Source organism: Octopus bimaculoides, chromosome 2, assembly GCF_046866305.1.
Source record: "Octopus bimaculoides isolate indiv1 chromosome 2, ASM4686630v1, whole genome shotgun sequence".
NCBI lineage: Eukaryota > Metazoa > Mollusca > Cephalopoda > Octopoda > Octopodidae > Octopus > Octopus bimaculoides.
In genome coordinates this window covers 30882263-30907262 of record NC_142929.1, presented here as the reverse complement: position 1 = coordinate 30907262, position 25000 = coordinate 30882263, and the positions used below count along the sequence as shown (strand labels likewise).

At 35.1% G+C, this 25000-nt stretch overlaps 1 protein-coding gene across 1 annotated transcript in view; it reads right to left on the bottom strand.

Moving 5' to 3' along the window:
• LOC106878420 (putative ATP-dependent RNA helicase DDX49) overlaps positions 1 to 25000 on the bottom strand; it is a 652269-nt gene that overhangs the window by 20699 nt on the left and 606570 nt on the right. The window contains exons 10-11 of the mRNA XM_052976052.2: positions 20346 to 20434; positions 15340 to 15411 (exon numbers count right to left, since the gene is read on the bottom strand). Of these exons, the coding sequence (XP_052832012.2) occupies positions 15340 to 15411; positions 20346 to 20434 (161 nt within the window). The remainder of the gene's footprint in view (positions 1 to 15339; positions 15412 to 20345; positions 20435 to 25000) is intronic.

Genomic DNA, 25000 nt, shown 5'->3' with positions numbered 1-25000 from the left:
AACCAACTGCAGCTGTCAAGCAGTGAGAGATGAGCTCAAACAAAGATGTACACACATACCCACACATGCACAATAGACTTCCGCAGTTTTCATCTATCAAATTAATTAAGGCACTGGTCAGTTTAGAGAATACCCAAGATGCTGTACAGTAGGATTTCAAGATGCCTGTAATTTCACCAGAAACGTTTCAAGGAGGAAAAAAAAAAAAAAAAAAAAAAACTGATAGAAAATATCAAATGCATCAGACATTGAACTCACGATACTGGTTTTTAAAGCAAATCCACTTACCAACAGCATAAATTACAGTAACACTGATGGCTAACAATAACTGTAATATATGTATGGTATTATTGCAGATAAATAATAATAATAATAATGATGATGATGATGATAATAATAATAATAATGATAATGATTTCTTTAAAAATTAATAATAATATGATGTCGACGATGATGATAAAGTGAGCAATTTCCTTACTCTAATGTACATTTCTCTTCCCTCCTCCTATGGAAAAATATGTAAAGTTTATACATCTCAAACAACTCTAAAAATTAAATTGTTATTTAAGAAATTAAAATGGGTGCCTACTTAAAAAAAAAAAAAAAAGAAAGGAAATACAAGAAATAGAAATGATGAAATGGTAAAATTAATGCCACATCTCAGGAAAAAGCTATAAAAGAATAAAAGAAGGGAAGAAAAAAAAACACACAGGACGATAATAAAGCACTAGAAATGAGTAGAAATAACGGTAAAATAGCTACAAATGCATGCATCAGTAAAAAAAAGACTACGATGAAAGTATTGCAAATAAATGCATCATCATCATCATAATCAACATCATCATGAAACTGATGAACAATGTTTACAGATTTATGCAAATATTTCGATTTTAAATTGGTGAAAATCTTAGCAGATCTTATGATTTTACTTAATTTTCTGGAAGAAATACAGGAAAAATTACAATTTGTATAATTTTTCAAAACATGCAATCTTTTAGCTCTTAAGGAAACAATAGATTTGGAAATAAAGAGCGGGGAGGAAGAAGGTGAGTAGGAGAGAGAGGGGGGGGAGAGAATGAAAGAGAGTAAAAGAGAGTGAGAGAGAAGTGGTTAGGTAGATATCTTTCTTGAAAAATTGTAAACAAATCCTGATTATTAAAAGAGACAAAGATTATTGAAGAAATAGAGAAAGCTGTGCCTGTATTAATAGTTTTGTTATCTTCAATTTTGAATTAAGAGAATACGTCAAGAAACTAATATGGAATCAAAAAGAAAAAGAGTGAAAGAAAATAAGAACAACAATATGAAAACGAATATAATTTGAAGTAAAAACACACACACACACACACACACACAAAGTATTTGAAAACAAAAAGAAAAAGAAACATAAATTAGATAATAAATAAATAAAAAAACCTAGAAATGTTGCATAGGGTTTTGAAAGAAATAAGTGTAAGATCCAAATTGAAAAACCGACTCCATTAAAAATCATTAGCAGAGCATCGTAACAGCAAATCGATGCAGAAAAGAGATAAAATTGTGGTGAACACATTGAAAAAAGCAACGACAAAATAACTATAGCGAATAAAAAAAATATCAATAAAATAAAACCTGATATTGTTATATCATGTTGTGTAGCACAACGTTAGCAATCTTCTGGCTATGGTTTCTAATCTTACTGGGGGAAAGAAGAAAGAGACGGAGGGTAAGAGACGGAGAAATGGAGAAATAATAAAGTTCATAGTTATTTCAACTACATGAAATGGAATAACGCAAAGTTCAATAAGAGAATAAAATAGAATTGCAATAAATGAATAAAACTGAAATAACAAAACCAAAAAACAACTTCTGAAACTCTAAATTCGAAGTGGTTACCATTTATTATTGTTCCCTTTTATATATATATATTTTTTGTTTTTTGACTGAAAGAAGAATTTTAGAACAGTTTGTTTGTTCCGTTAAAGCTGTGATTGAGTATTATTTTTAAAACATGAGAAAACAGGCACAACTACCATATGGTTCTTAAAAATTTCTAATTTTTCTGAATGAATGAACTTCATGACAGTTAAATGACCATTCAGCAATAGAATTCCTTTCTTCATTTTTTTTCTATTAATATTCTGTAAGGGAAAACAGGTGGCAAGTGGGCGGAGTCGTTAACACAGTGACGTTTTATCTGTCTTTACAATCTGCGTTCAAATTCCATCGAGGTTAACTTTGCCTTTCATCTTTTTGGGGTCGATAAAATAAGTACCAACTGAGTACTGGGGTCAGTGTAATTGACTTGCCTTCTCTCCTGAAGTTGTTGGCCTTGTGTTAAAATTCGACACCAATGTTTTGTTAGGGAGGGAAGGAAGGAAACTTCTAGAATTCCTGTAATTTAGTGGTTTTGACAAAGTAGAGTTGACACAATAAGTACCAAATTTTTAAAACAAGTACTGGAGTCAAATCTGATCAACTAAATCAGAGGTTCTCAATCATTTTCCCCTTATGGACACCTTTAATTCCTAGTTTACTCTACTGGGCACTCAGAGCCATTCAATGCTTTTTAAAAAAAATCCTATTATAGTTTTATAATTAAATACTATTAGGAATTGTATAAAAATGTGTTAAAATATTTTGTGTATTATACGAGTGTAATTAATTTATTGCCATTTAATTTTAACAACTAAAACTTATATGGACCCCCAAGGGCCATACAGACCCTGGTTGAGAACCACTGAACTAAACCCTTCAAAGTGGTACCCCAGCATGGCCACTGTCCAATGGTTGAAACCAGAATAAAAGAGTTAAAGAAAAAGTAGGTATAACTGCCAAAATCAGAAAAATGATAAAAAGAATGCAGGTAAAATTGGTGTGGATGATTTGTAGGTCTTACCAGACAACAACAAGGTATTTAAGGTGCAAGCATAGCTATGTGCTTAACAAGCTTGCTTCCCAAGCATATGGTTCTGGGTTTAGCCCCAGCATGCATGGCACCTTGGGTGTCTTCTACAGTAGACTAATGTGGATCAAAGTTTTGTTAGTGGATTTGGTAGATGGAAGGTGAAAGAAGCCTATCATGTATGTATACATACATACATACATATATATATATATATATATATATATATACTTTATTTAAAAGCAGCAGAAATATAACAAAAGACTGTTACTCTGAGTTTCACGTTCCCGTTCATCGGACAGTTTTTAAATAAAGCATATTACTCTACCTCTGGTATTTGAGTACTCTTTTTTCCACCTTGTTGCACATTTCATGTGCTTACTCCGGTATATATATATATATATATATATATATATATATATATATATATATATGAGTGAGAGGGGTGTTTAACTTTGCATTAACTTTTCATGAATTGAAACTATTGTCCAACCACTCTTTTATAACTTCAACATCCATACTGTTTACTGCTATTGTTATCTAATTATAATTAATTGCAGAATAAAAATTAAACTTTATCCATTAATGGATTAAATAAAAAGTCTTGATCAACAACTTAAAGCAACAAGAATGATAATGAGATTTCAGTTGGTCAACACCAGCATAATAAACAGCAATATAAATGTTAATTTCTGATTTATTATTCTAAAGGAGTTCTAAGATGAATGACAGAATATTTACTAATGGGGGACACAATATGGAAAACAGGTTGAATTTATTATAGACTTCATTTTGACTGGAACTTCTGGTATCACCTAACGGCATATCCCAGTTACACTAGCAAGTTTATGGGGTCATCAGGAGAGAATGTGCACCATTTCAGGGCTTACCTCTCGGTGGCATCATTGCCTTCCCCACCTCACTGAAATGAGGCCCCACTTGCAAAATCAACTGGTTATCAGGTTTCGCTCAATCCAGCCATTGTTTATCATCGCTTTTTAACCAAATCCAGTGGTTTGCCTTTTCCACTAGTTTGGATATCACTCTTGGTGGTATTTGCTTTACAATGAGTTAATCCTAACGATAACAACAGTTGCCTTAAATTGTGTCCAACGAATCCTCTACATCTGACTTTGATTGGAAAATGCTCTGGTATCCAGCCTGCATCTTCACATTCTTCAAGGAGGTTTTCAAAATGGTCAATCTAAAGTGGCATTCATGTTATCTTCATAAGGAACCATTAACTTGACTAGATTTACCATTTTCTTTCTTTCACACCATACTATAAGGTTAAAGATATCAGCCAGACAGGTGCCTTCCCTGAGTCAAGGGATTGATTTGCTAAGGTTCTCTAGTTCCCTCTATGTTATGGTGCAATGCATACAATTAAACAGGCTCCTGTTTCCTGTCCATACTTTAATGCTATCAATCCACAAAGGTTTTTACTTGCCTCTTGCTCTCTCTCCTTCAACACTTCCTGTTGAGGGAAAGATAGTTTTCTAAACATCATTGATTATATTTAGAAAAATATTTAACTTTTCCTCAACAGGAAGTGATGAGGGGGCAAGTAAAAAAATCAACATCACTGATTATATTGATTTCAAATTTTGGCACAAAGCCAGCAATTTTAGGGGAAGGATCTTATGGATTACATCGACCCCCAGTGCTCAACTGGTACTTATTTTATCGATCCTGAAAGGATGAAATGCAAAGTCAACCTCAGCAGAATTTGAATTCAGTATGTGAGGAGAGGCTGTGTGGTAAGTAGCTTGCTTATGAACCACATGGTTCTGGGTTCAGTCCCACTGCCTGGCACCTTGGGCAAGTGTCTTCTACTATAGCCTCAGGCCGACCAAAGCCTTGTGAGTGGATTTGGTAGATGGAAACTGAAAGAAGCCCGTCGTATATATGTGTGTATATATATATATATATATATATATATATATATATATATATATATATATATGTATGTATGTGTGTGTGTGTGTATGTGTGTATATATATATATATATGTATGTAGGTGTGTGTGTGTGTATGTGTGTGTATATGTTTGTGTGTCTGTGTTTGTCCCCCCCAACATTGCTTGACAACCGATGCTGGTGTGTTTACGTTCCAATAACTTAGCAGTTTGGCAAAAGATACCAATAGAATAAGTACTAGGCTTACAAAGAATAACTCCTGGGGTCGATTTGCACGACTAAAAAAAATAATAAAAAAAGGCGGTGCTCCAGCATGGCCACAGTCAAATGACTGAAACAAATAAAAGAGTTCTTTGCCTGGTGTGCTAACAATTCTGCCAGCCTTTACCACCAATTATATTAACAATTAATAGTAACATATAAACAATCTATTGAAAGAATGATAGTGATGAAAAGGTTAAACACTGGGGATGAGCTGTTAAAATGTGTAATGATAGGAATGACTGCGATCTTGTGTTGTTCAGCTCAGATCAGCTCATATAAAGCAAAAGAATTTCTGATGTAACCATCCATAGTTTTCTTCATCTAGTATTTTATTTATCAGTATATCCTACCTTTTACTTAAGGTGATAAAATAAGATCTGAAGGAAATTTGGCTACTATTTGTAGCAAGTTGAGTGACAATGTAGTCATCCGTAGGGATTAGAGATGAAATATGAAAAATTTAAGCCAATATATTTGACACGAACCTCATGATTCAAGCATCACAAAAAATGCCAATGAGGAAACCTTTTAAAGTCAACATAGGCATGCATTATCACTCATCTTTTAGCTTGTGCTTTACAGTATTATGAGAAAAGATAATATTAATGTTTCTCCAGGTCAGCAAAAATCTCCTGAGATTAAATGGATACACTAAACATAGACTGCAGCTGTTGAATATAATAATTTAAAATAAATACACTACGCTTCTGTATGTTGTAAGAAGAAAATGGTATCCAGTTGTAAAACAATGCCTTGGAAAACCTTATACCAGCATTAAGAACTTATACCAGCATTAAGAACTTATACCAGCATTAACTTATACCAGCATTAAAAAAAAAAAAAAAAGAGATGTAAAATAATGATGATGAGAAGGCGTAGGAGTAGCTGTGTGGTAAGTAGCTTGCTTACGAACCGCCTGGTTTCAGGTTCAATCTCACTGCATGGCACCTTGGGCAAGTATCTTCTACTATAGTCTCGGGCCGACCAAAGCCTTGTGAGTGGATTTGGTAGATGGAACTAAAAGAAGCCTGTCATATATATGTATATATATATATATATATATATATATATATATATATATATATATATATATATATATATATATATATATATATATGAGTATGTGTGTGTGTGTGTGTTTGTCCCCCAACATTGCTTGACAGCTGATGCTGGTGTGTTTACATCCCCGTAAATTAGCGATCTGGCAAAAGAGACCGATAGAATAAGTACTAGGCTTACAAAGAATAAGTCCTGGGGTCGATTTGCTCGACTAAAGGTGGTGCTCCAGCAAGGCCACAGTCAAATGACTGAAACAAGTAAAAGAGTAAAAGTGAAGGAAGAACTCATGTTAAAAAAAAAAAAATACTGACACCAGCAGCAATTTTCCCAAGAGGTCCCTAGCTACCAGAAAATATTTCCTTTCCAAAATTTTCATGTAAATCTTGTAACACTGTACCTGAATGTAATAACATGTTTTAAATTGATCAAATGACTCTACCAAGATGCAATAATAGTTTTCAACACACAATTTAACCCTTTAGCATTCAAACTGGCCATATCCAGCCAAAATGTTTAGCCTGTTTTATGTTCAAACTGGCCAGATCCAGCCTCTCACCTTAAGCCTAAATATAATTTTAAAACTAAACAATCACATCATCGAAATCTCTGAACTACAAGGTAATGCATGATTAATTCAAAACAATATAAGTAAACAAACATTACATTTGACAGAATGATCTGAATACTAAAGGGTTAACCTTAACTCTTTCAATACTAAGTAATGTGAGTTCACCTACCACTACATCTTTGCAATAAATTCAAGCATGTTTCTTTAAGAAAGAAAGTCTTGTGTTTTAAATACTACTTTAAAATTCCAATAGATAAACAATCAAAATGAGGGCGTCTCTATGCGTTCCTTGTTCTCCTAGAGATAGCAGCTAAATCTCTCAACTTGCTCTCTACTATCTTTAAGAATACAGCAAGAACATTTTTGAATTGAACAAACAATGAACTATAACCGAAACAATGGTCATTCATGACTGGACTGGAGCTAGAGAACAAATGACTGCTTGAAAAAGAAAAAAAAAAATTTCATGACTTTAATTAGCACCAACTTGAAATTTATGATTAATTTGAAAATCTACATAAACGCATACTCTTTTACTCTTTTACTTGTTTCAGTCATTTGACTGCGGCCATGCTGGAGCACCGCCTTTAGTCGAACAAATCGACCCCAGGGCTTACTCTTTGGAAGCCTAGCACTTATTCTATCGGTCTCTTTTGCCGAACCGCTAAGTTACGGGCACGTAAACACACCACCATCAGTTGTCAAGCGATGTTGGGGGGACAAACACAGACACACACACATACACACATATATATATATATATATATATATATATATATATATATATATATATATATATATATACACATATATACGACGAGCTTCTTTCAGTTTCCGTCTACCAAATCCACTCACAAGGCTTTGGTTGGCCCGAGGCTATAGTAGAAGACACTTGCCCAAAGTGCCACGCAGTGGGACTGAACCTGGGACCATGTGGTTGGTAAGCTAGCTACTTACCACACAGCCACTCCTGCGCCTAAGCCACTCTTGCGCATAGTTGATATTATTATAAAAATGGTTACAAGAACAAAAAAAAAAAAAAAAAGCAAATATAAAGTTCCTTGTTATGCTTAAGTCATATGAAAGCTTTATGTGACATAATCATCATCATCATCAGCTTTTAATGTCCGTTTTCCATGCTGACATGAGTTGGACACTTTGACCACAGCTGGCAAGCAGAAAAGTTGCACCAGGTTCCAACCTGATTTGGCTTGGTTTCTATGTTGGATGCCCTTCCCAATGCCAACCACTTTATACTAGATACTGTTTACATGGTACTGGCATGGGTGCTATTATGTGGTGCCTTCTCTGTGGCCACAAACCCCTCACCACAAACTGCAGTCCTTGTGACAAAATTTGAAACCATTATCATTATTATTTTCATTTTAATTGTCTGTGAAAGTTCTTTCCTTACACATTTCTGTGACCCCTTCAACGACTCGCTGTCCCATGTGTCTCCTCTTGCCCTGCCTACTCCATTTTGTCCTTGTCATATGTATCTCTACCTGAGATGGAATAGGCAGGAGAAGAGGAGACACATAAGACAGAAAGTTGCTGAAAAGGTCACAGAGTGTGATGGAAGATCTTTGACAGACAAACAAACTAAAAATAATATGAATAAAAACTAAAGGGAAGATCAAACAAACAGTGTGTGTTTAATTGGCAAAAAGATGACAATCTCCAAGTATAATGGCTTCTGTCTCAACACATATTTTCACATCAAGAATCTTGCAAAACAAATGCATAAACATTTAATTTAAATCATTTTAAAAGATGAAGTTTGTATCATTGAAGCAGCCTCAGACTAATTAGCATCACATGGTTTAAGGTGAGAAGGTTTTCTATTATTAACTCTTTTGATACCAGTCCACCTGAGACTATCTCTGGTTTTATGATACAAATTTCCTGTTTCACAATGATTTAATTTAAAACCTTCCATTAAGTTTCCTGTCAATTTAAGTTTCTAAGACCAACTTAATAATAAAAGAGATATTTCACTAAATTCGTCATTATTTTCAAACTGAATTGATAAAAGGCCATTTAAGTGCAGGTGTGGCTGTGTGGTAAGAAGTTTACTTCTCAACCACATGGTCCAAGGTTCAATTCCACTGTGGTACTTTGGGCAAGTGTCTTCTACTATAGCCTCATGCTGACCAAAGCCCTGTGAGTGGATTTGGTAGATGGAAACTGAAAGAAGTCTGTTGCAAGCATGTGTGTGTGTGTGCCATTATCCACCCCCACTGCTTGACAACCGGTGTTAGTGTGCTTACATCCCCATAACTTATTGGTTTAGCAAAAGAGACTAGTAAGTATCAGGTTTAAAAAAATAAGGCCTGGGGGTGATATGTTCAACTAGAATTCTTCAAGGTGGTACTCGAGCATGGCTACAATCTGAAATGACTGAATCAAGTAAAAGATATAAATATAAGAAAAGGGAGGACAAAGGAATAATGATTATCTTATGAACTTCGTTGTTTCCACTGTAAGATGTGGTGGATAAATAGTTGGGTGCCCGAGTAACAGCTTACAGTTTCATCAGAGCTTCAAACATGAAGTGCAATTTATTTTGGAAAACATACATTTAAGCATATATACAAGAAAGCATTACAAATGAGAATGCCTAAGCAAAGTGTGGGTGTGTGTGTGTGTATGTATGTATGTTATCAATCAGTTTCATTTCTGTATTTCTTGTCCATAGAGAAAGAGCCGGACTCTAACATAGATTCAAGGCTCCTTCCTTGGAACTTTTATCAACATCATCTAGGTATTTGTGCATATGTGTGTGTGTGCAGTATTTGGTGTTAGTGTATGCTCAGATTTGTATGTTTGTTTTATGGATGCGTTTTTATGTATGTGTGTATCTATGTATGTATGTATGTATGTATGCATGCATGTATAAATTCAAGTCACAATACGTATGGATTCAAATAATCCAATAGTACTCATAAGAAAAAAAAAGTTCCTTAATGTATCATTGTACAAGCCATATAGTATATATTGACAGAGAAATATTTTGAAGAACTTTTATATTTAACTATAAGAAAAATCGTAAAATCACAACAAATTGTCAGAATTTGAATTTCACTTTGGTCAGATTAAAAACATTCCCTGTTGTTTGATATTTTATGTAAATACTCTACTCTAAGCTTTGAAAAGCACATGAGAGCACAACAGCAAAGTATATTGCAAAGAGGGCAGGTGCATCAAGGTCTCCTTGCTTTAATCCATTTTCCACAGCAAAAGATTCAGAGAGCCTACCACCAAAATTTTTCTGGGCAACCTATTTTCATTAGAATTAGTCACAGAGCATTTTGATTAATAGTATCAAATGCCTTGCATAAATCAACAAAGCAATGGTATAGGGCAAGATTCTGTTCAATGCACTTTTCCTACAATTGTCTGATAGTAAAGATATAATCAACTGTGCCCCTGGAGGAGCAAGAACCACATTGAAGCTCAGACACTTTATTTGGAACTATGAAGGTATTTAAAGGTTCCAACAAAATGCAGGCAAGTACCTTTCCAACTACAGACAAAAGCGAAAATCCCACAAAAATTACCACACAGATCCTTTGGCCCCAATTTATACAAGAAGATTAAAATGGCATCAATCCAGTCTTGAGGCACTTCCTCAGTTCTCCAACAGTGACAAATTAATATATCTAAAGGTTCAAACATTTTGTCATCCCCATATTTCAAAACCTTTGCACAGATCCCATCAGACCCTGGAGACTTTTTCTTATTCAGCTTATTCACAATAAATGTTATTTAGAGTTGGTTCAAATGTCATCTCCTCTGTAGCTGGAAGGTATTTGATATTTTCTATCATCCTCAATGTCAACGGATGATGGTCTATTCAAAAGTGCAGAAAAATGTTCTATCCAGCATTTATGAATAGAAGCAGTGTCAGTCAAAAGCAAATGTCCATTCGCTGGTCTCACTGGAGCTACTGAAGAAGATTTGGGGCCATATACCTCCCTAACATAAGAGTACAAACCCTTGGCATCATTTCTATCAGCTGCTTCATGCACCCCTTTTGCTCTGTCATTCCATCATTCGTGATAAATATTCTTTAGAGCTGATTGCATTTTTCCTTTCAGCTTTCTGTAAGTTTTGTTTAAGTTGGTTTTCAAGGACTGAGAGAGAAGTGTATTGCTTTATTGCTTAAATTTTGTTTTTCTAAAAGTAGATCATGAATTTCTGGTGATTTATCTGCAAACCAGTCACTGGACTTGCATGATTTAAATCACACTGAAGAACATGCAGCCTGAAATACTTTAGTTTTGAAATCTTCCCATAGATAATTTGAATCAAGATTGATACTTTCTATAACACTGTGGAATATATATATATATATATGTCCTACCCATGCCAGCATGGAAGGCATCGCTGACCACTACACATATATATTTTTCTCTCCCTGTTTCTTTCTGTGTTCCTTTCTGTTGAAGAGCGTAGACTTGAAACGTTAAAGACTTTCTCTATTCCTGAGCGTTATACTAATACATCCATTTGTTGTTTACACCACCTGTCTTCATCTGTTGTTTTTTTGTGAATTCTCCCATATATATATATATATATATATATATATATATGTTCAACAGAAATATGATAACTCAATAATTCAAAACAATAGTAACAATTGAAAATGCTTTGATGTTCCTTAACTGAACTTTTTGTTTCACTTCACCTCAACTAAACTCAACCCAACAATGAAGATTTTACAAAATCCCTCCTTTATTTCCACTATATTTTTCCCTACTGAATACACAAGTGTTTCCAAGCTATATGAATAACAATGCTTTTATATCCTCAGCACAGAAATAGTAACAAGCGAAACCAAATCATTAATATTCAAAAAACACAACAGACGAAGATGGAAGCTAATTGAAAAATTACATTTTATCACAATCATATCAAATATAGACGGAATGCATTGCTCTCTTGGGCTGTTTATGCATTCTGGAGATTGCTCTTATCCTCAATAAGTACACAAGACAGATCAGTATACGTGGTCTGGCAGGCTTTCCTAATTGGGTTACTCGACTACAGTCAACATATGTACATGGTGAGATTATTAGTAATATATATATATATATGTATGTATGTATGTATATATGTGGCTATGTATATATACATGCACATACATATAAATATAGAGAGAAAGAGAGAGCATAGATTTCCTAAAGAAGGAGATAAGATATTAAACAGAGCTCTAATAAGGAATAACTATGCAATAAGAGAATGGAAAAAAATTAACACTATCACTTACTTTTGTTTTTTTCTGAGGCTGTCAGAACAGAATTACTTCTAACACATATGAACAAAGCATCATACCAGCCTCTCTTAAACACACATACACACACACATATACACAAAGAGAAGACGTGTCTCACCTGAAAATTACTTTAATTCACAGGCATTGTTGAAATCAATGAATAGCAAAACGAAATCAGACTCAAAGTGCCATTTGCCAAGTAAGTTAGCAAACAGAAACTTATTAATATTTGCTAACTGTCCACTTTTAAACCAAATTTGGCGAGACAAAATACAAATGAGTAAAAAAAAAAAAAGGATAAAAAATAATAATAAATAATAATACTAAAAAACACATGAATAAAGAAAATGAAAACAGACCCCAGAAGATAACTTTTATCATGTATATTTACAGTTGGATACACCGATATATATATACATCTGGATGACGAAGTTAAATTATCTATGTATTTGTTTACTTATACATATGTTCATACAAATATCTAGGTATAATCAAGTATCTGTGTATATGCAAATGTCTGTGTGTCTTATGTATGTTCTTATCGAAAATGCACTAAGTTTCTTGTAATTCCTTGTTTGTGTAACCTGTGTGTTTGTGTATGCGCGCACACGCACGTGTGTGTGTGTGTGTGTGTGTGCTTTCAGCTGAATCAAACTAATTACCCTTAGGCTGCATACAATGAAGATTATTTCTTCCAAGTAATGGCTGTACAACCAAGTAAATTACAAATTTACGTTGGTAGGGGTGGATACGCTAGTGGCCTTTACACACACACACAAACATACAAATACACACGGATATATTCTCACACGCGCGCACACACACAACACATATACATATTCTCTATCTCAAAGACGCACACAGTCAGAGGCATGCAATAATTGAAAAACTGAGTGGCCAAATAATTATAGTATTGATGAAATCCTCCATAGGCAGTTTAGCATTTCTTAGTTAGTCAGCTGGAAAATAAGAACTATCAACAATTAACAGCTGATTGACTACTGTTAGGGTGAACAGCCAGCTGCACAAAAGCTAACGGTTAAAGCAAACACACAAATTTGTAGAGTTAGTCAATTTGTTGCTCTCTGAGTTAGAGTTACAATTCCAAAATTGGCAGAGTGAGTCAAATATATACATATATATGTATATATATATACATACACACACACACATATATATATACATATATAAATATATTTATTAATACAAATTACAATAAACATAAACAAACAAAGTTTGCTTTTAGAACCGTTGAGATGTCTTAGAAAGTTGAAGAAGTGATTTTTAAATTTGCAAACACAGAATAATGCTAATAATATAGCCTGAACAGGATAAGCTACCCCTATTTTGCAGAAAAAAGTGTTATTAATATTGACTCAGGAGCCAAGAGTTTCATATGTGTGTTTGCATATGTGTGTTTATATTCTTTTACTTGTTTCAGTCATTTGACTGTGGCCATGCTAGAGCCTTTAGTTGAACAAATCGACCCCAGGACTTATTCTTTGTAAGCCTAGTATTTATTCTATCAGTCTCTTATGCTGAACCACTAAGTTACAGGGACATAAACACAGCAGCATCATTTGTCAAGTGATGTTGGAAGGACAAACACAGACACACAAACATATATATACGATGAGCTTCCTTCAGTTTCCTTTACAAGGCTTTGGTTAGCCCGAGGCTATATATAGTAGGAGACACTTGCCAATGTGCCATGCAGTGGGACTGAACCTGGAACCACGTGGTTGGTGAGCAAGCTATTTACCACACAGCCACTCCTGCGCTTATTCTTTCATTTGACTGTGGCCATGCTGGAGTACCACCTTAAGTTGAACAAATCGACCCTGGGACTTATTCTTTGTAAGCCTAGTACTTATTCTATTGGTCTGTTTTGCCAAACTGCTAGGTTACAGGGACACAAACACACCAACATTGGTTGTCAAGTGAGGGGATACATACACAGATACACAAACATATACATATGCTCCGTTGGATGTGTAATGTCAATGTGAATACCCGTCAGAGTGTAAGTATCCTGAGAGAAAAGCTGAACATTAGAAGCATCAGTTGTGGTGTGCAAGAGAGATGATTGCGCTGGTATGGACATGTGGTGAGAATGGATGAGGATAGCTGCGTGAAAAAGTGCCACACCCTAACAGTTGAGGGAACCCGTGGAAGAGGTAGGCCCAGGAAGACCTGGGCTGAGGTGGTGAGGCAAGACCTTCGTACATTGGGCCTCACCGAGGCGATGACTACTGACCGAGACCTTTGGAAATGTGCTGTGCGTGAGAAGACCCGGCAAGCCAAGTAAGATCGTTGCCAGTGCCCCTGGACTGGTTCTTGTGCGGGTGGCACATGAGATGCACCATTTTGAGCATGGCCGTTGCCAGTACCGACTGACTGGCTCCCGTAGGATTTTCGAGCGAGATCGTTGCCAGTGCCCCTGGACTGGCTTGTGCGGGTGGCACATAAAAGACACCATTTCGAGCGTGGCCGTTTTCGTGCGGGTGACACGTAAAAGCACCCACTACACTCTCTGAGTGGTTGGCGTTAGGAAGGGCATCCAGCTGTAGAAACTCTGCCAAATCAGACTGGAGCCTGGTGTTGCCATCCGGTTTCACCAGTCCTCAGTCAAATCGTCCAACCCATGCTAGCATGGAAAGCGGACGTTAAACGATGATGATGATGATGATGATGATGATGATGATATGTATATACACACACACACAGATATATATATATATATATATATATATATATATATATATGTGATAGGCTTCTTTCAGTTTCCGTCTACAATATCCATCATAGATATATACATATGTATATATATATATATATATATATATATATATATATATATATATATTTATATATATATATATATATATATGATGGGCTTTTAGTTTCTGTCTACCAAACCTACCCACAAGGTTTTGGTCAGCCCAAGGCTATAATAGAAAACACTTGCCCAAGGTGCCATGCAGTGGGATAGAACCCAGAACCATGTTGGGAAGCAAGCTTCTTACCACACAGTCACACCAGAGCCTATATATATATATATATATATATATATATATATATACACATTTATATATATATCCCTCTCTCACTCTCTGGGAGAGAGGCACAAGCACATACACAGACATATACACACACGGCAGTAACTTCCGTCTACCAAATTCCATCACAAAGCTTCGGTCGGCTCGGGGCTATAGCAGAAGACACTTGCCCAAGGTGTCAGGCGGTGGGACTGAACCCGAAACCATGTAGCTGGGAAGCAAGCTTCCTAACCACACAGCCATGCCCGCGTCACAGAAAGAAAAAAGCATCTGTAAAGAAAAATTAATTGAAGAAATGTATTTCTTACCTCTCCTTCTAAGACACCTCTTTTGCGTTTATGTATCCATTTATATTCCCCAAAATTTCTTTCATCCAACACCTTCAAAAAACAATTAATAAAAGAGTTGAACTAGTATAATAAACTTAGCTATAAATGTCATGTATTGGCTTTATATGCATTTATTTTAAAATTTTAGCACCACTGCTTTAGGTAATATACAGTAAATAGTGAAAATATAATCAAAAATTGAACTACTATAAAAGTATGAAAAATTCAAAAGAGCCATCTTGGTATCATACTCAATGCAAATACATCACATACAAGCAAATTTACTGCATTTATTGAGTTATTATTGTCTAGAGATATCTCTTATGGTATGCACTGTATATCTATAAGATATATCTTTGAATGAATACTGAATCTAATTTGCTTGTACCTGATGCATTTACATAAAGTACAATACACAGGTGGCTATTTTAATTTAATAATGCTTCTGATACATACAATGAAACACAAATTTGTTTGAGTGTCTTGTTAACAAACAGAGCAAAACAAACAAAAGAGAAAGAAGAAATTAATATAAAAAGTTAAATGGGGGTCTTCATCCATTCTCAAGATAACAATTAAATTAATACTTTAACTTTATAAGTTACTGAAAGCACAGGCTCCAAATGCTTACACCAAAATAATACACACCTGATTCTTCCAGCACTATTTTGCCATATACATTAAAATTTATATTTCACTAATGAGGATGTAGTAAGACTGAAACATTCTGGAGTTGTCTCCTCTACTTTTCAAAATATTTACAATAATATCAGTCCATGACTATTGTTGATTTGTCACAACTACATATTCATTTCTAATTAACTTTTTAATGATCCCAGCATTAAATGTGTTAACACTAACTTAACTATTTTTTATGCAGATGGTACCTCTCAGTTAGATAACATCAGAGAAGAGATTTAAAATATCACGCAAATAAATTAGTTTAATCATATTTCAAGAACGGGCATATAAGTAGCCATATATTTCCTCTATCATGTTTATTAAAAGTAAAGGTCATTAACCTGTTCGTTACTGAATTTCTACTGAAATAAACTATCAAACAGTTTAACAATGTTTAAAAATAAAATGAATTTGGAGGAATTTAGAGAAATAACTTGTCAATTTTGAAGCTGGTGTTTGGAGCATAACTAAACAAAATGTTCTAACAAGAAATTAGGATGGAAACTTCTAATTTAGATATGAATATTTTAACCTCCTCAATCACTTTGTCCAATGTATTAAGACAATTTTTCAGTATAAATTACAAATTATAAATCATAATCAAGTTGAATCACGGTTACTAAATCAATGGATGTCTCTAAAGTGCATACATAACCCAGACCACATGATTCTGGCTTAGTGTTTGCTCACAAGTCACAGAGGATGGCTGCGTCTTCTCGTAAATCTCCCAGGTATAAATAAATTCGTATTTTTTTACCTTGTGTTAGCAAAATTTTTATTTATCCATGCCAAAAATTAAGTATATTGAATATAAAATTCTTATAAAAATTAAAGAATAGTTTCACTTTTTTATCCATGATTGAAGGGGCTAAAACAGGAGGATTTGTATCATAAACTCAGAGGTGAGTGTTATTGAAAAGGTAAAAATAACAGGATTATTATACATCTTTTGCATACAAAATGGTAAGGATTATAATATAATTCTACACTAGTTTGTATAACAGTTGACAGTATAACTCTGGGTCCTAGATGGAGGCAGTGCAGTTTGATATGAGGTTCACTTTGTTACTATGCGGTCTTAAATTATCTCACTCTGTGAAACCTCAAGCATATTCTACCGTAGTCTACTTAGGCCAATCAATGCCCCGTGAGGAAAATTAGTAGAAAGAAGCTGTACGGAAGCCCACTGTGTGTGTATGAGGGTGTCTAGATAAGTGTTCACATTCTGCACTTTGCATGGATGCAGTCAACTGAAAATGGTGTTGTTTGTTGACATTCCCAGTTGACGAAATACATCCTTTAGCTCTCTTTTTACTCTTTTACTGGTTTCAGTCATTTGACTGTGGCCATGCTGGCGCACCACCTTTAGTCGAGTAAATTGACCCCAGGACATATTCTTTGTAAGCCTAGTACTTATTCTATCGGCCTCTTTTGCCGAACCGCTAAGTTACGGGAACGTAAACACACTAGCATCGGTTGTCAAGCGATGTTGGCAGGGGGGGGGGGACAAACACAGACACACAAACATATATATACATATATACGACGGGCTTCTTTCAGTTTCCGCCTACCAAATCCACTCACAAGGCTTTGGTCGGCCCAAGGCTACAGTAGAAGACACTTGCCCAAGGTGCCACGCAGTGGGACTGAACCCGGAACCATCTGGTTGGTAAGCAAGCTACTTACCACACAGCCACTCCTACCTTTCAAAGCAAACGAGGGTTAGCAACAAGAAAGGCATCCGCCTATAAAACAATACCTCAACATATACTAGCATGGAAAAACAGATGTAAAACAAATAAATGAGCTGGCTTCATTTTGAAGTATTTTTTATAAGAATTTTAGATAGCAACAGAAAGTGCAGCAAAAATTTTAAAGTTACTAAGAAAACAAAAGTTAAAAAGGTTTGACTCAACTAAACACATAAGTTTAACCTAGTAATGTTTTTGATACTTTAGGCGTGTGCATGGCTGTGTGGTTAGGAAGCTTGCTTCCCAGCTACATGGTTTCGGGTTCAGTCGCACCGTGTGGCACCTTGGGCAAGTGTCTTCTGCTATAACCCTGGGCCGAGATTGAATTTGGTAGGCGGAAGTTACTGCCGTGTGTGTGTATGTCTGTGTATGTGCTTGTGCCTCTCCGAAAGAGAGAGAGGGATATCTTCAAACAGACTCCTACATCATTTCTAGGGTGTTCAGATTGGATTGGATAGTCCATCTTCGGCAGCTCCATCGCATGACTTCTAGAGGACCCCTGCACCTTTTTATTTCAAGGCCCCACCCCTTCAATTGAAATTCATAATCTAATGCACCTTTTATTCATAGCTATATTTTACTTTATTCTTGTCACATCAAAGATGAACTGAAGGCAAGGATTATAGCAGCATTCACCAACTTAAACAAGGAGACTGTCCAGAAGAGTCGCAGGAGATTACGAAGTTGGCTGGAGGCCATAATCGAAGCCAATGGTGATTTTATTGAATTTATGTAAATTTGGTAAATATATCTGTTAAAATGAGATGTCAGTGTTATTTTCATTTTTGCATAATTTAGATGACAACTTACTCACTGTAAGGTTTCTGACTCATAGAAACTAATTAATGATTAAACTAAATCGGTCCAAATTCTTGATAAAATCCAAAATTAATCAAAGCTTAGTGTCTCTCATAAGAAATATTTGGTTACAAAAGGGTTAATTAATGACATCAGAAGTGTGAGAAAGGCTTTGAGTTGAACTTTGAGTGTGTGTGTGTGTGTGTATGAAGTGATTGGCATTTGAAAGGGCATCCAGCTGTAAAAACCATACCAAACTGATCTTGTCTTTGCTCATGCCATGTAAAACGCACTGAGTCCACTCTGCTGGGTGGTTGGTGTTAGGAAGGGCATCCAGCCGTAAAAACCAAGCCAAAACAGACACAGAAGTCTGGTGCAGTCTCCCGTCTGGCCAGCTCCTGTCAAACTCTCCAACCCATGCCAGCATGGAAAGTGGATGCTAAACGAGGATGCTGATGATTAATACATAGGTTAAGCTCAGTGTAGACCTGGGAAGACTACAATTGAATTAAGGATTCAATGTACAATCACGTAGAGTGTATAATTTATTATGAAAGCAATAGCCCTATAGAAAAATCATCTGTTTTACAAGTTTAGACAAGCCACAGGTACAGTGCAGCCCATAAAACTTTCTGAATGGCACACTTCACATAAAATTATCTTGAAATTTTTCTTTTTACTACTGCAGCCAGACTGATGATAAGTCCCATCTTGTATGGCCCACTTTTCAAAAAGGGTGTCCATGCCTGGTCTAGACTCATGAAACGAGTTCTCTGTAAGGTTTCTGACTCATAGAAACTAATTAATGATTAAACTAAATCGGTCCAAATTCTTGATAAAATCCAAAATTAATCAAAGCTTAGTGTCTCTCATAAGAAATATTTGGTTACAAAAGGGTTAATTAATGACATCAGAAGTGTGAGAAAGGCTTTGAGTTGAACTAAAACTTACGCTCAATTGGACACCTTCAACGAGATACATAAATTAACGTGAGCATTCTATTCTTACTCCTGTTAAGAACTTACTTGCAGAACACACTTTCACTAAATCTTCAGTAATGAAAGAAACTAAGTTAAAAATAAACATTAGCAATCTTGAAATCAACCACCTGTCCCAATAAGAATTGATTTTGTTTATGGATTTGGTTTTTCTAAGGACAATAGCAGAGATAATATAATAAGAAATTATTACAAAGATAACGGTAAATATGATGTTGATGATAAAAGTGGTTATATTGATATTGTTTACGGTGGTTGAACTGACTAGCTGTAGTAATAACAATAGGAAACGGTGTTAATTATAGTGTTGTTGATGGTTACCACTACTGCTGCTGCTGCTGCTACTACTGCTACTACTACTACTACTACTACTACTACTACTTCTACTACTACTACTAATACTAGTGCTACAGTGTTGGTCTCCGTAACAGTAGTAGGGAAATTGTTGTTACTTCTGAAAGTTGTGTATGTTGATTGATGATAGTGATTAGAATGGTTATAGAGATAACAACAGCTAATAAGTGTGTTGGTAAAGATGGAGACTGATAGAATTAGGAGCGATGATGATGAGGATGAAGGAAATGGTGATGTTAAGAGGTGGAGGTAAAAAAAACCCCCACCAAAAAAGCCAAAAAAAAAAAAAACACCCAAGTGCATCCAGAGTGTTTTTCAATGAAATGCTTTGTTTATCAGACAGCCGTGAACTTGATTGTCCGCAAGTGAAACAGTACTTTGTCACACAGACTATAATACTTACAATTTCTGCTTCACTTTTAGCCATCATAACGTCAACAAGAATTTTAGTAACTTCCTTTTCATCGACTTCATACAGGCTTAGTTTAGTATCTGAAGAAAGGAAACACAAAAATTAGTCAATACACACAGAGAAGCATTTAATATCTAATTATGTTTTTGTTAGAGAATACTGCACTTGGAGACAGCAAAATATATAACAACGCAGTAATGAGGAAAGATTTTAAACTCAATACCAGGATATCAGTATGTTTCACTTTTGGCTTTATTATTTGTATTTTCCGCTTTTTTTTTTCCCCGTCTTTTTAAATATTTTATCAGTATGAAGACTTTGCAAAGCAGACAAAATTAATATCCAAGTTGTTTTGATCACTAATCTTCTATTTGAAACAAACTCGTAAATAGTGAGGATTTAGTTTATTAGTTAATAAATAGTTTGAAGACTCTGTATAAAAGCTGCCGACATTGATTAAAAAAATATATTCAAGAATAAAAAAATCATATATGTATGTGTGTGTGTGTGTATGTACATATATATATATATATATATATATATACACACACACATACATATATATATATATATATATATATATATACAAACATACACACAACCACATACATACATATATATATATATATATATATATATATATATATATATATATATATATATATATATACATACACCACACCAGCATATATACATACATACATATACACACACACATATCTATACACACACATATATATATATATATATTTATATATACACATACACATAAACATGTAAACACATACACACACAAGCACACATATACATACACATATATATACATATATAAATATATGCACACACACACATATACAAATATACATACACACACATATATAAATACACATATGCATACATAAAACATAACTTCTTGGTTTATCAAAATTACCTCTGCTGCAGCTCAGGAATTCTCAAAAGTTGACATGTTGTTAAGGGATAGCACAGGTCCACTGACTGAATGCAAGCGGGACAGTCAAGCATAGGAGTTTGTGCCACAATAGTAGTCATCAGCGGAACAACTGTCAAACTTTATCTCAAGTGGCCAAGGGACCCATACATATATATATATATATATATATATATAAATAAGGAGTAGAAAACAATTATGGCTTGAGTAATTTGCATAATTTAAACAAAAATGAGCTATTCATTCTCTAAGTATGTTTCACCATTGTGGTTGTTTGAAATCTCTGCAATAGATGTCCCAAGTACAATTGAATGCTTAGACACACCAGATCATCAGGGGAACACTTTACTGCATTATGTTATCAAATGTCTTATATATATACATACATGCAAAGATGTAAAAGACTTTCTCACTTTCCCGAGCATCAAACCAATACACCTGCTTGTTTTCCATACACCTGTCTTCATCTTTTGTCTTTTTGTAAATTTCACTATATATAATGTACATTCACACACACACACATGTATGTATGTATATAGATATACATATATACATCCCTTGTACCTTTCTCTGTGTCCCTTTGATTTCCTCTCTTTCTCTTTCTTCCCCAAATTCTTCAATCCCTCTGCCCCTATCTCTCTCCTTTCCTTCCACATGACTGGAGTGCAGCCAAGCATGATCTTTCTTTCTTGGTTCAAGCGCCGGCTGCGAAGCATCTCATATTCCTGTTTCATGGCTTTCATCTCTTATGTTCATCTCCTATGTTCTTGCCTCAAGGCTTTCACTTTACACATGCCAGCTCAACTTGACTTGTCTTTATTGTTCGAAAGACACCTGTTGTTATTTTGTCATAGACATTCGCTTGCTTTCTTGCAACAAATTTAATGCTCTTAGCTTAGAGTTTTTGGGTCAGCCAAATTTGAACAGTCCCAAGTGTAACCAGCTGAAACTGTATGGATGAACTGGATAGTTGACTGGTGAGAAAGGGCTGCAAATGACTCGTCCTTGTTTTTTCCTCTCCGTCTTTGTATCGTCTATCTGTCCGAATGTTTTATTGTCATCTGCTGCATTCTTGTTCCATTTTTTTGGATTTATATATACTCTCTCTTTTACTCGTTTCAGTCATTTGACCGTGGCCATGCTGGAGCACTGCCTTTTAGTCGAGCAAATCGACCCCAGGACTTACTCTTTGTAAGCCTAGTACTTATTCTATCGGTCTCTTTTGCTGAACCGCTAGTTTACGGGGACGTAAACACACCAGCATCGGTTGTCAAGCGATGTTGGGGGGGGGGGGGTGACACACACAGACACAAACATATACACACACACATGCAATATATATATATATACGATGGGCTTCTTTCAGCTTCCGTCTTTCAAATCCACTCGCAAGGCTTTGGTCGGCCCGAGGCTATAGTGGAAGACACTTGCCCAAGGTGCCATGTTGGACTGTTGAACTCTGCACATTTTTCTCTTTCTCTGTTTATTTAATTCTCTCTCCATTTTCTTTTTTAATTTCTTAATCCATTCTGTCAAAGAATGTAGACTCAAAGCGTAAAAAACTTTTCCATTCTTCCCAAGCATTAAACTAATACACCTACTTGTTCCTCCTACACCTGTCTTTGCTTTTTGCTTTCTATAAATTTGAACTCTCTCTCTCTCTGTATATATAGCTATATATATCTATATCTATATCTATATCTATATATATATAGATAGATATCAGTTTGATAAGAGCCTGTAATTTCTACTGATTAATGATAATAATAATTTCAAATTTTGACACAAGGCCAGCAATTTCAGAGAAGTGGGTAAGTTGATTACATCAATTTCAGTACTCAACTGGTATTTATTTTAACAATCGCAAAGGGATGAAAGGCAAAGTCAACCCTGATGGAATGTAAAGACAGATGAAATGCTGCTAAGCACTTCGCCCAGCATGCTAATGATACTGCCAGTTCACCATCTTAATATCAATAATTATGATGGTAAACGTGGAGGTGGCTCAACAAGGGTAACCTTAAAAAGAAGACTGAAAGCCTAATCAGCACTGCCCACACTCAGGCATTGAATACCAACTCAGTGAAAAGGGATATATGGTACATAAGTGTAATGAACCTCTGCAGAGTGTGTAGGGAGAAGGTCAAAAGGGTGACAAGAATACAAGTGCAGATATGACAGGGTAGCCCAAAACCTTCACTGGCTACTATGCTGGAAGTATGGATACAAGGTAACAGGCGCATGATACCAACATACACTGGAAAAGGTAATGGACAAAAATGAAAATGCAAAGATCTTCTAGGACAGGGGTTTTCAAACTGTGGTTCGCGGACCACAGGGGCTCCGCAAGGACAAGACAGGGAGTCCGTGACAGCAAATACTTTTTATGGGCAATTTGATTTTATATATGTCTTTTAATCAAAATCTTTTAATTGACAATAAACCTATTTGTTAAATACTGCTAAATAAATAAATGTAAAAATATATGCTATTTTAAGCAAATATTTATGTATAAATTTCATAAGCGTTTATAAGGTAAAGCCTGAAATATAAAGGGGTCCACAAGTCAAAAAGTTTGAAAACCCCTGCTCTAGGACTTTGACTTCCAAAGTGTTAGAGCACCAAAGGCTGGATATAGCAACCTTTAGGAAGGACAAAAAAAGTGCCTAATAATTGACATAGCAGTGCCAGGAAATCAAAGAAAAAGAAAGGGTTGACACATATGGAAAGCAGAAAATTGTGATCGCCAAGCTGTGACATCTATGAGAGTCAAGCATAAAGGTTGTTCCTGTTGTCATCAGTGCATTAGGTTCAATACCACCCAACATGAAGAAACATCTGGAAACTTTAGAAATATTGCAAAAATTGGTGTATAGTAAAAATTGACTTTATTTGAAACTGCACCCATACCGAGTCTGAGGTTTTTGTTGTGACTTGGCAGACAGTATAAACCCCTGGTATATACAATATCTTCAATCTGCATCATCACAATACTGGATAGTCTGCGACATCTTCAATAATAATAATAATAATAATAATAATAATAATAATGATGATGATGATAAAAGGCCTGAAATTTTGGGGGAGGTGTTTAGTCAATTACATCAACCCCAGTGCATAACTGTTATTTATTTCACGGAAACGAAAGGATGAAAGGCAAAGCCAACCTCAGTAGAGTTTTAACTCGGATATTAAGGATGAAAGAAATGTCGCTAAGAATTTCATCTGGCATGATAACAATTCTTTCAGCTCACCGACTTAATAATAATTATGATAATAATAATAATAATATTTGAAAAGGATTTACGTAACACTTCAGAAATAAATCTTTCTACTAAAGCCACAGGACTTGAAATTTTTTTTTTTGGGGGGGTGGGGGTCGATGTAATCGACTTGCCCTCTCCCAAAATATTAATAATAATAATCATAATAATGAACCTTTTTACAATAGGCACAAGGCCTAAAACTGGAGGGGGAAGCAGTTGATTAGATCAACACCAGTATGCAACTGGTACTTAATTTCTTCACCTCAAAAAGATGAAAGGCAGGTTCGACTTCGGCAGAATTTGAACTCAGTATGTAGTGACGAGTGAAATACCATTAAGCATTTTGTATGGTGTGCTAACAATTCCACCAGCTCACTACTATATTAATAATAATAATAATAATAATAATAATAATAATAATGATAATAATA